Below are 13850 nucleotides of genomic sequence, written 5' to 3' on the forward strand. Positions count from 1 at the left end.
AGTAGAAACAAAAGTACTTATGTCCTTTGCTTTTATCATCGCAGTCAATTTGTCCATCTCTGCTAATTCCATCAGCTTTTGTAACCATTCATCCATGGTAGGAATCGAGGCATCCTTCCACTTTTGTGCATAGAGCAATCCTGCTGCCGTCACCATATATAAAATCAGAGTTCCATTTTTTTCCCCCCAGATCTCTTTCCATTAAACCCAGAAGGAAAGGTTCTGGTTTAATCTTTATGTTCACTTTAAGAATTTTCTGCATTAAATTTAAATTGTAAAGTAGTCAGAAGAACATGGGTAGGGTTTTTTTGTTCATTATTGACTCTGAAACATATATTCAAGCAATGTGTAGATATGTTACTATCCGGGTGATCACCAAGATTGCATCTTCATTATCATGCAATTTTTAAAAAGTCAAAGCTGAATGCTAGATCATACTTGATGCACACAGTATTCATGAACACCTATTTTCCTGTATCTATCTGTTTATTATCTTTACCTTGTGCAATTTGCAAAAAAGCAATCAAAAGTAAAGTGAGTTGTTGCCCCAGGCCATTATCTATAATAGAAACAAAATATGTATGTGAAACTAAGACCAAACTAAGAATAAGAATGGTGCTTCCCATTTAAAATAGAGTCCCCAGTATAACCTATGTACAGAGAAGATAAAAAGTTTATTGGACGGAAAATGCCCTATACATATTCCTTGACTAACAGCAACCAGGGCTCATGTCAAACCAAAAAAATACAGAACACTTCCTCAAGGCCAATTAATGAGATGAGCTGTTATACAAAGCAGAAGAGGAATTAAGATCCAGTTTTGTGCAGTGGCTAAGATAGTGGGCTAGAAAGCAAGACAGGGTGATTTCTAGTTTTAACACCTGAATATATTGACTCCTCTGGGTATATTTATTGGTCCATAATCCTTTATTCCTATATAATCCTCTTTTATTCAGAGATCTTTCAGATTTTTTCCCCACAGCAATATGCTTCAAATATATTTACTTTATTTGAAAGAAACCAACATACTGATCTGATATGACTTAATCCTAGCTAATACTAGCTGACCTTAGCTGATATCAGAAGCTAGCAGGGTCAGCCTAAGTTAATAGCTGGAGGAGGACCACATGGGAGATCCAGGGCTGCTGGCTAGTCAAAAAACACAACAAAACAATACAATCTCATCTGGAATGCTGCCAAAAAACCTGCATGAATTCATGCAGTCAAGGTTAACTCATTGACTAATTTGGTTGTCTTTATTTAACCCACAGGTGTCAAACTCAGCACGTCACGTGTCATGATGTATCGTGAGATTTTTTGCATAGCCGGAAAAAAACTCACAGCCTCCACATGATGCAACCAGCCTGCAGGCCAGCAGTTTGACACCCCTGATTTAACCCATGGCAATAAAGTGTTGAATGGTAAGATTGTGGCTCATTTAAATTAGGCTTACAATATCTGTATTGCAAAAGTCTGAATAGCCACTAGATGGCAGCATCAAAATAGTCTCAAGACTTCCATCTAGCAGTCAACTGGATTTTTGTCACAGAATTGGTAGCTCTCATTAAGCCCAGTATGAGTTTTGAATTTACTTCCAAAACTCCACTCCAGCACTCTGAACACACACACACACACACACACACACACACACACACACACACACACACACACACAATCAGTTGTATTATCCTAGGCCTTGGGCCTCTGTTTGGTTTCCTTGAAGAGGAAAAAATCTTCCCATTTTTATCCCCCTCTCATCCTAATACCCAGATCAAGGTCATTCACTTCTAACGTAGAGCTTTCAAGAAGGGGACGATAAATCAAGTCGGGCAAATTATTTGGCATTAAATTATCCTGCTTCCTAGTGGCTGTAAGAAGAGAGGAGAGCTGGAGTGATCCGCTGCCAATATGACCTGCTGCAATAAATAAGCAAGATGGCCAGTTTTCAAACTGGGAAAATTACACAGCCTTCAAGAACCATGGAGTTCAATGCCTCATTTTATTTTTCTTCCTATTTGCTGGCTTCCCTGTATGGAATGGAAGGGTGGTGGGGGAGAGCAACCCTGCCTGCAGCCGTTAAAATGGTATTTATCATTTACTGAAATGTTTACAGTAATTATTGCTTAACTGTGTCTATATAAACCATTTATGTTTCTAATAAGTTTGCTAAAAATGATACTTAATTTACCACCAAGGCCCAAGCACTGACACAGAGCTAAAAAAAAAATATTGGGATTAATAAAATAGGCCAGCGTTGTTTGTTTACAGCAGAGAAAAGCAGGCACTTGCCATCTCAAGCAGAGGGAAAGCATTACATTTGCTGAAATTCCTTAGATCACGGCAGAAATTACCTTGTAGGTTCTTCTGAACTTCCAATGCAATATCCAGGGCATTAAAAGGCAGAACTGGCTTGCTAGCAATTTGCAAAATTGCTTCGCCTGTCAACTGGAAAGAAAAAGAAAAGAAAAAAAAAGAAAAAAAGAATCAGACACTCAGGTGCATTCTAACATAATCCACTGGGTAACTCTCCACCAAACACTGAGCTCCTAAATAAGCAGTTCCCATTAAGGCATCTGGATGGGCAGATAAGCACTTCAGCTTTAATGATGGATGTGTCACCTGGAATAGCAAGCTAGTTTTGAAGGCCAGATTAAATGGTCTGCAGGGATTACTTTTCAAATGAAGCAAATGGCTGAGGGGACAAAGGGACCATTTATTTCAATGGGAGAGTAGCATAATGTCCCTGCATCTATGCAGACACCTGAGCAAGCAGCACAGAGAATTTCTGGACTATTAAGCAGTATATATCTTTCTATGGACTGCAAGGCGATCAAACCGGTCAGTCCTAGAGCAAATCAACCCTGACTGCTCTCTAGAAGGCCAGATCCTGAAGCTAAAACTCAAATACTTTGGCCACCTAATGAGAAGGAAGGACTCACTGGAGAAGAGCCTAATGCTGGGAAAGATTGAGGGCAAGAGAAGAAGGGGACGACAGAGAATGAGGTGGCCGGATGGAGCCACTGAAGCAGTAGGCCTGAGCTTAAATGGACTCCAGAAGATGGTAGAGGATAGGAAGGCCTGGAGGAACGTTGTCCATAGGGTCATGATGGGTCGGACATGACTTCGCAGCTAACAACAACATCTTTCTATGAGACTCTGAAACAGATGATCAATATGCTGTAAAATCCCTGTAGGTTACTTAACACACACACACACACACACACACACACACACATATACATATACATATACATACACACACACACACACATACACACACACACACAGACACACAGACACACAGACACACAGACACACAGACACACACACAGACACACACACACACACACACACACACACACACACACACACACACATATATATATATATATATATATATATATATATATATATATATATATATATATATATATATATATTTCAAATGTTAACTATTTAGATTACCTTGCTAGGCCCCAAACATGGGGCAAATCTTTATTTCCTGTTTTCAGCCTATCTTGAAGGCTATCGAACAGGCAGTAGTCACACCGGACAATTCATATATTTGTGTAAATTACTAACAAAGAATTAAAGGGAAACTGAGATGCATTTCTGACTCCTTAGTCTTCATCAGTCAGCTATACCCTTCTGAGATTCGAACCTGGGCTGATTGCATATTAGGCAGTGTTATTTGCCTCTAAGCCACAAGGTCTCTCTCGCTCTGTTAGCTTTTTCTGCAAGGGAAGCCCAGGTTCGAATCTCAGAAGGGTATAGCTGACTGATGAAGACTAAGGAGTCAGAAATGCATCTCAGTTTCCCTTTAATTCTTTGTTAGTAATTTACATATATATATATATATATATATATATATATATATATATATATATATATATATATATATATATATATATATATATATATATATATATATATATATATATATATATATATATATATATATATATATATATATATAATATCAGACTCTAAGAGGTGCAGTGGTTACCTTCTTACCCCTTTTTCTCTTTCCATAGCTAACTCAAGGTTACTGTGTTAGAATAACAATTAAGTTCTCAGGGCTTCCTGCAAATAAAAATGCATTTGAGAATTTCAAAGGATGCAACTATGAAAGTTTAATATTTTAAAGGATGTCTATTCCTCCTCTCATGCAGATGCATGACATGTACAGTAATTCTTTGGGGATCTTGCTAAATGTGTGCATGTTTCAACCATCTTGTTTAACATTCTCTACAAGACCTACTGTATGTAACAGTGAGGCTCTTGGTCTAATCCTGTTCCAGTTATTGGAGACCAGTGATTCACTGTAAGCTAGTTTTGGAAACTCAACAAATATTTGAATTGTCTCCAGTTGTAGGCATTTATTGACTGAATTTTTCCAACACAGGCTGGCATAGATAGCAGGATAAGACATTTTGGTACCAAGACATTGTTCTTGTGTTTCATTTGGTTCAACAGGTCCCCTGGATCAATATAGAACTTTGCTCTTTCAAGTAACCAATGGCGATTGTTACTTATTAGCTGGGCCATGTGTTGAAAGTCTGGTTTGGGCAAATTCGATATTGAGAGGTTTTCATGTCTCCAAAAGATTGGAGGAATGGAAGGTAAAAGATGATGTCATTTTGATTTTTAAGAAGTGGGAAGCATTGGCTGTTCATTGGCAGCGATTCAAAATATGCAGCTTATATGAAAAGGTCCCCTTCATGGATTACTGCCTTGTCGTGGCGAAGGGGCTTGCGTAATTCAATGAAGCTATGAGCTATGCCGTGCAGGGCCACCCAAGACGGACAGGTCATAGCAGAGAGTTCTGACAAAACGTGATCCACTGGAGAAGGAAATGGCAACCCACTCCAGTATCTTTGCCATGAAAACCCTATGGACAGTACCAAAAGGCAAAACGATATGACGCTGGAAGATGAGCCCCTCAGGTCGGAAGGCGTCCAATATGCTACTGGGGAAGAGCAGAGGGCTAGTACTAGTAGCGCCAGAAAGAATGAAGCGACTGGGCCAAAGCCGAAAGGACGCTCAGCTGTGGATATGTCTGGTAGTGAAAGGAAAGTCCGATGCTGTAAAGATTTTTTCTCCATAGGAACCTGGAATGTAAGATCCATGAATCAAGGAAAGCTGGACGTGGTCAAACAAGAGATGACAAGACTGAACATTGACATCTTAGGTATCAGCGAACTAAAATGGACAGGAATGGGTGAATTTAATTCAGATGACCATCAGGTATACTACTGCGGGCAAGAATCCCTCAGAAGAAATGGAGTAGCCTTCATAGTCAATAAAAGAGTAGGAAAAGCAATACTGGGATACAATCCTCAAAATGACAGAATGATCTCAGTTCGAATCCAAGGCAAACCATTCAATATCACAGTAGTCCAAGTCTATGCCCCAACCACCGGTGCTGAAGAGGATGAAATTGACCGGTTCTATGAAGCCCTACAGCACCTTATAGAACTAACACCAAAAAATGATGTCCTTATCATCATGGGGGATTGGAATGCTAAAGTAGGAAGCCAAAAGATAACCGGAATAACAGGCAAGTTTGGCCTTGGAGTACAAAATGAAGCAGGGCACAGGCTGATAGAATTTTGTCAAGAGAATACGATGGTCATAGCAAACACCCTTTTCCAACAACCCAAAAGACGGCTCTACACATGGACATCACCAGACGGTCAACACAGAAATCAGATTGACTATGTACTCTGCAGCCAAAGATGGAGAAGCTCTATACAGTCAATAAAAACAAGACCAGGAGCTGACTGTGGCTCAGACCATGAGCTTCTTGTTGCAAAGTTTAAGCTTAAACTGAAGAAAGTAGGGAAAAGCACTAGGCCAGTCAGGTATGAATTAAATCATATCCCTGTTGAATATACAGTAGAGGTGACAAATAGATTTAAGGAATTAGATCTGATAGACAGAGTGCCTGAAGAACTATGGACAGAGGTTCGCAACATTGTACAAGAGGTAGCAACCAAAACCATCCCAAAGAAAAAGAAATGCAAGAAAGCAAAATGGCTGTCTGAGGAAGCTTTGCAAATAGCTGAGGAAAGGAGGGAAGCAAAAGGCAAGGGAGAAAAAGAAAGATACGCCCAATTGAACGCAGAATTCCAGAGAATAGCTAGAAGAGATAAGAATGACTTCTTAAATGAACAGTGCAAAGAAATAGAAGAAAACAATAGAATAGGGAGGACCAGAGATCTTTTCAAGAAAATTGGAGAGATGAAGGGAACGTTCAATGCAAAAATGGGCATGATAAAGGACCAAAATGGCAGGGACCTAACAGAGGCAGAAGAGATTAAGAAGAGATGGCAAAATTACACAGAAGAACTATACAAGAATGAGCTTAACGTCCCTGATAATCACAATGAGGTGGTCACTGACCTCGAGCCAGACATCCTAGAATGTGAAGTGAAGTGGGCCTTAGAAAAGCTGAGCAACAACAAAGCTAGTGGAGGTGACAGTATTCCAGCTGAGCTATTCAAAATCACGGAACCACTGATTGGTTCAAAATTGGGAAAGGAGTCCGGCAAGGCTGTATACTGTCGCCTTGCCTATTTAACTTATATGCAGAGCACATCATGAAAAAGGCAGGGCTAGATGAATCAAAAGTTGGAATTAAGATTGCTGGAAGAAATATCAACAACCTAAGATATGCAGATGATACCACTCTAATGGCAGAAAGTGAAGAGGAACTGAAGAGTCTCTTGTTGCGAGTGAAGAAGGAGAGTGCAAAAGTTGGGTTGAAACTAAACATTAAGAAAACTAAGATCATGGCATCCGGCCCTCTTAATTCCTGGCAAATAGATGGGGAAGAAATGGAGGTAGTGACAAATTTTATTTTCCTGGGCTCCAAGATCACTGCAGATGGGGACTGTAGTCAAGAAATTAAAAGACGCTTGCTCCTAGGGAGGAAAGCCATGGCAAATCTAGACAGCACACTAAAAAGCAGAGACATCACCCTGTCAACAAAAGTGCGTATAGTCAAGGCTATGGTCTTCCCAGTTGCAATGTATGGCAGTGAAAGTTGGACCATAAGAAAGGCTGAGCGCAAAAGAATTGAGGCCTTTGAACTCTGGTGCTGGAGAAGACTCCTGCGAGTCCCTTGGACTGCAAGGCGATCAAACCGGTCAGTCCTAGAGGAGATCAACCCTGACTGCTCTTTAGAAGGCCAGATCCTGAAGCTAAAACTCAAATACTTTGGCCACCTAATGAGAAGGAAGTACTCACTGGAGAAGAGCCTAATGCTGGGAAAGATTGAGGGCACTAGAAGAAGGGGACGACAGAGAATGAGGTGGCTGGATGGAGTCACTGAAGCAGTAGGCGTGAGCTTAACTGGACTCCAGAAGATGGTAGAGGACAGGAAGGCCTGGAGGAACATTGTCCATAGGGTCGCGATGGGTCGGACACGACTTCGCAACTAACAACAATATGAAAAGGTTGAGAAGAGAAAAGAAATGAACATGTCCCCTTGACAATAGGTAAGCATTGATGTAATATCAAGTATTTTTAATAATGGCACTCCATCTTTGGAACATCATTTCCTGATCCATATGCTAGTGGCTTTTATGAAGTTTAGGGATCAGCTATCCCAAAGGTGCTTTTTCAAAAGGCAGCTGGACTTTCTTTGTTTTTCCTTGAAGAAGCTTCGTGGGTGAGAAGCAAGACATCTTCAACGGAAAAACAAAGGAAGTCCAGTTGCCTTTTGAAAAAGCACGATAGTCATTTAGGCATAAGCTAAAACATTTTTTTGGCCCGAGATGTTTATTATTTTATTTAAAGTTGATTTTGGAAAATCAGTATGTTCTATCAACTGACTTGGTTTTCCCTTTTTCTATTACTGATATATAAAGAAAGGAGAAAAAGGGAAAAAGTAAAATAAAAGGTGTATTATATTGTTTTATCTGTAAATAGTAACTATATATAGAATTGTAACTATTTGCAGCCAGAATGATAGATCCTTTTTCTTTTCCTTTGGTGTTTTTTTAAAAAAAACAGAACTACGTTTTTTCCCCCTTTTCTTTCACAATGCATGTATTTTTTTTTATCTTTGTATGCTCCCCCCCCATTTCTCTGTCATTATTTTAAAAGCCATAAAAGAATAAATAAAAAAGAGAGGAAAGAAAGGGAGTGAAGCATAGAATGTATTCTTTTTTTATCTGTAAAGTACTCTGAGGTTACATTAAATATGTTTCATGCATACACACTTTCTCACATATGCACCTCATTGCTAGGGGGGAAATAAACTAAAACTCATGAGACATTTCAAGTGCCTTTGTTTCACATAAACTGATAAGGAACGATCTTTGGAAGACTCACTTTTGCAAATAACTCTGCATTATCTGATGTTAGAGTAGGAATATTTTTTATAATATGAACAGATGCATCTAAGACAAAAGTTGTATAAAAAGGAGAGATAAAAAAAATCTGCAAGAACTCTTTAAACACACACACACACGGAGAATAAATACAATACAATACCAGAGTTGGAAGGGACCTTGGAGGTCATCTAGTCCAACCCCCTGCTCAGGCAGGAAACCCTATACCATTTCAGACAAATGGCTGTCCAGTCTCTTCTTAAAAACCTCCAGTGTTGGAGCATTCACAACTTCTGGAGGCAGGTTGTTCCACTGATTAATTGTTCTAACTGTCAGGAAGTTTCTCCTTAGTTCTAGGTTGCTTCTCTCCTTGACTAGTTTCCATCCATTGCTTCTTGTCCTGCTCTCAGGTGCTTTGGAGAATAGCTTGTCTCAGTCGTCTTCTTTGTGGAAACCTCTGAGATATTGGAACACTGATATCATGTCACCCGTAGTCCTTCTTTTCATTAAACTAAACATTAAACTAAACTAAATATGCTGTTTAAGCAGGCAGATTGGGTTTACTGGAATTTTGCCAAACACCAGTAGTATAAACCTAATGGACAAGGCTTCAGGTAAATTTAAGATCTTAAGCATTGCTGTGATACATAGTTTCCTTTCTTCTCCAAGGAGGGCAAAAGCAATGATTCCATGTTAATCTGCTTCTTAAAATGGAAGGTCCATAGTTGCAATCTAAAATGTCCGCCAAAGATAGGCTTCTTCTCTCCAGATGCTGCTGTACTACATTTCCCCTCAGCATGGGATGGAACAAGCTGTCTGAAAACACATGGAAACCATTAGCTAATCCTTAAAATGCCAGCAAGGGTAATTCTATTTGAAAAGACACCAGTACAGTGAGGGAAAAAATCATTCAATCCCCTGCTGATGTCAATGTAGGGCAAGATACACCCTTGGAGTACAGAGGCAAAGAACATTTTAGAGAGACGTTCCCTGAGGTTGGGCTCCAGCATGAGTCCAAAAGCTTGGAAGACAAAACCTCATAGTCCCGCTGACCGACCCAAATTGGATCCTGAAATATTATCCTGGGACATGTATATTCACCTTCATTCAGGAAAGAACATTATAGACTCAACTAAGTGAAGGAATTTTTGTGGATAAATTATGATTATAGCTAAATAACATGGAAGATTAGAGAAAAGGCAGGAAGAATTGTCTTCTGTGAAGGAAGTGGTTGAGAAAAACGTTGCAGCACAAAGTTAATTCTCTCTGTAGGGCAACTTGAAATTAGATGTTGTAAAAGTAAGAAGCGAGAGAGACATCAGCGTAGAATATTGTATTCTGGCTGAATTTTCATACAGCATTTGGTATAATTTACAGTGTTGTTCAGATGTTTCTTAAAGGGTGTTCTGAGATTCCAGCCATTGTGTTTACATAGTAAATGAAAAAGGCCATGATCTTAAGCTATTATATATCTCAGTTTAAGCATGGATTCTGTATTTTGATAATCTGGAAAAGAGTCAGCATGGCCTAGTATATTACGAGTTGGAGTAAGTTTAATCCTTACTCAACAAGGAAGGTCAATTTCATTCAGTCTATCATATTCAGTGGTGGGATTCAGCCAGTTCACACCACTTCAGCAGAACTGATAGCTAATTTTTTGTTGCCCAGACCCAGAATGGACTTCCAGAAGCAGCATCCACACAGAGAACCAGTGTCATGGTTCCAGCAGATGTTACTCTTCAAAGAACTTTGCGGCATTGTTTACCTTAAAGATTCTTTATTCAAATAACATGGCATTGGCACGTACATGGTGGAAGCCAAAATCTGAATTCCCCTTCCCTGAACACATAGTATCAAAGCACAATTCCCTCCTCCAATTGACAGTCATAGATCACATTCTCCAATTATTTTAAAATGAAAACCTTCCGTCCAGTTGTCTAACCCACCATTCCTTATCATCTCTTATTTCAAACAACCTGGAAGAACACTCTACTGTGATGTTGTTATGTCTAACTAATCCCCATACACATTCTTCCCCTTCCCCCTCAGCATCATCTAATTCTAATTCTAAAAGTAACATACAGGTTCAAGAGAAAATAGCTATATTGTCAAAGCAAGAACATCCAATGTTAGCAGTGTTGACAGCCGGTTGTTCACATATAAGAAGTGATAAATGAATCACTGAAATCATCTTTTTTTTGCTTTAAAACAGGTAACTATCTCATTTATTTTTGCATGGTACGGAGGAGTGAGTATGCTGCAGATGAAGAATATATTATCTGTTGATTATTCTTTCTTATTTTTTAAAAATTTATTTTCCCCTATGTCATCATTTCATCTATAGCCTGTATTTTTTTTCCTGTTCTTCAGTAAACATATGGATTTACACCCACCCAAGTGAGTAGAAGACAAGAATAAAAGATTCATGGGACACCTGCACACTAATTGGAGGTGGTTATATTGTAAAGGACAAACAAGGAAAATATACAGCTAATCAATAAAAGAAAAAAAAATGTAGAGGGACTTTTAGTTAGCATTGAAGAAAATATATTTCCTAAAATCTATTTATAACATTACACAGTCCTTTGACTTCAATTGTTTTTAAACATCATCATCATCATCATCATCATCATCATCATCATCATCACCATCATCATCATCATTATTATTACTATTATTATTATTATTATTATTATTATTATTATTATTATTATTATTATTATTATTATTATTATTATTATTATTATTATCATCATCATCATTATTATTGTTTTTTTTTTAAAAAACTATAATGGTCAGGGTATATCTTTAGGTTTTAAACAGATAATTTAACAAAACATTGCCTCTCACAGAATGCATTTTGGGTCAGTAGAGGGCTCTCTGACAAAAGACAAGAAAAATTCAAAAGCTATCCTGCTGTAGTAGATAGCTTGGAACATAGTAATCCAGTAAAATTCACTATCTTTCTGAATAACATTGGGTTTGATCATTTTAATATATGCTGGTATATAATAGCAATTCTTCTCCAAACAGGAAAACCTTGCCTTTAATTTATTCATGACTGAGGAATTATTGATCAGGAAATAAAAATATTAATTGACAAATGTCTCTATGCTTGAATTGTAAAAAGCACCCAGCAATAAGAAACCTTAAAAAAATAACCTGTTAGGTTTTTAAGGCTTATCATGCAACAGCCTTCAGAAATACACGGGATGATAACTTAGCTAGGATAGTTTGGAGATAAGATCATCCATAAAAGGAAGAGGAAAGAGACCTGCCTACATAGCTTTGTTCAGAAATTCGATCTGCAGAAGGAATTTTAATTTAAATAGGAGGTATGAAGTCAAGGGTAACACTTCCTTTCCAACTCTTTCATGTTGATCAAGAAGGTAATGTAGGATATTCTTCAGCAGAACATGCAAGCTTTGGTATAAATCTAGCCAAGTGCTTTTGCAAGTCCTCTTCAAATCTTCAACAATGAAACATTTGGGAATAGAGCAGGTGGAGTTCAAGACACTTAAAAAAGGTCAATACTCACAAGATAATGGTATATGCAACAAGGAGAATTTGAAAATGTGGTGATAATGCCAGCTGTAGCAATGCCAGCCCCTTTAAAATGGTTTAATAAATCCTGGAGCACTGGTAAAGTGCCTGAGGATTGGAAAAGGGCTGATGTGGTCCCCATCTTCAAGAAAGGGAAAAAAGTTGACCCAGTAAACTGCAGACCAATCAGTTTAACATCAATACCTGGGAAGATCCTGGAAACGATAATCAAAAAACAGATCTGCAAACAACTAGAAGCAAACAAAGTCATAACTAGTAGCCAACAAGTAGTCCTCAATGGCACTACATTCACATGGAGAGAAGTAAGCAGTGGGGCACCACAAGGTTCCATCTTAGGCCCACTGCTCTTCAATATGTTCATAAATGACTTAGATGAGGGAATTGAAGGGGAACTCATCAAATCTGCAGATGACACCAAACTGGCAGGAGTAGCCAATACCCCAGAACACAGAGTCAGGATCCAAAAAGATCTTGACAAACTTGAACAATGGGCCCTATTCAACAAAATGAGTTTCAATGTGGAGAAAAGCAAAGTCTTACATTTAGGCAGGAAAAACCAAAGGTACAAATACAGATTGGGAGAGACCGGGCTTAAAAACAGTAACTGTGAAAGGGACCTTGGAGTCCTAGTGGATGATCACTTAACCATGAGCCAGCAGTGTACAGCAGCAACCACAAAAGCTAATACAATCCTGGGTTGTATACCTGTAAACAGAGGCATAGAATCAAGATCATGTGAAGTATTAGTACTACTTTATAAAACCCTAGTAGGACCACACCTGGAATACTGCAGCCAATTTTGGTCACCATATCACGAAAAAGATGTTGAAAGTTTGGAAAAAAATTCAAAGAAGAGCAACAAAGATGATCAAAGGTCTGGAGACTAAACCATATGAACAGGTATGAGACTTGGGTTTACCTAGTCTAAATAAAAAAAGAAATAGGGGAGACATGATAGCAGTGTTCCAGCATCTGAGGGACTGCCACAAGGCAGATGGGGCCAGGTTGTTCACCAAAGCACCAGAGGGAAGGACAAGAACCAATGGTTGTAAACTGATCAAAGACAGAAGCAACCTAGAATTAAGGAGAAACTTCCTGACAATGAGGACAAACAACCAGTGGAACAGCTTACCCCCAGAAATCGTGGGTGGTCTATTACTGGACATTTTTAAGAACAGACTGGATATTCACCTGTCTGAGATGTATAGGTTCCCCTGCTTGAGCAGGGGGCTGGTTTAGAAGACCGCCAAGGTCCCTTCCAGGTCTATTCTATTCTATTCTATTCTATTCTATTCTATTCTATTCTATTCTATTCTATTCTATTCTATTCTATTCTATTCTATTCTATTCTATTCTATTCTATTCTATTCTATTCTATTCTATTCTATTCTATTCTCTCAGTTTGTTATTAAAATTATGAATTAAACAACATTTTGCTAGCTTGCTGGTAGGTAGACATGTTAAATTTGAATGTTTTATTTCCAAGAACCTCTGATGAATTTATTGAATGCTCGATAGCAGAAAATGGATTTAAACCATCTGCCAAATATGTGGAAATTGGAGTGAGGATGAAGCTGACAGCAGGAAATAAATATATATTGGATGGATATATATTGGATCTTAGAAGTAATCTGAAACACAGGATCTGAAGAAACCTCTTCTTTTGCCCCCTTTAAGAGGTGCACCTAATCATGTTATGCCTTATAAGCTTCTCTTTTTTTTTTGGAGTAAAAATCTCTTCCCATACTTTGTCCATCCATCCAGTTTTAGAGTCATGTTGCCTTGGTTACCATGAACAGATTCTGGAGTGACAGCTATAGTACAATATTTTTAAACCCTAGAAATTATGCATATTATCCTTCCTATCAATCAGGGTGCCATCACAGCAATGCATGCGACATTTTGAATTCTTGCTTTCTTCGTGATCCAAAAATGAGTTATGGAGAA

At 38.4% G+C, this 13850-nt stretch overlaps 1 protein-coding gene across 7 annotated transcripts in view; it reads right to left on the reverse strand.

Moving 5' to 3' along the window:
- The window catches only part of NAALADL2 (N-acetylated alpha-linked acidic dipeptidase like 2), a 649741-nt gene that overhangs the window by 45556 nt on the left and 590335 nt on the right, over positions 1-13850 (reverse strand). For all 7 annotated transcript variants that reach the window (XM_081328125.1, XM_081328124.1, XM_081328126.1 and 4 more), the window contains one exon: positions 2352-2445. In XM_081328125.1, the coding sequence (XP_081184251.1) occupies positions 2352-2445 (94 nt within the window). The remainder of the gene's footprint in view (positions 1-2351; positions 2446-13850) is intronic.

The sequence above is a fragment of the Vipera berus genome (assembly GCF_964194415.1).
Source record: "Vipera berus genome assembly, chromosome: 5".
In the NCBI taxonomy this organism is placed as follows: Eukaryota; Metazoa; Chordata; class Lepidosauria; order Squamata; family Viperidae; genus Vipera; species Vipera berus.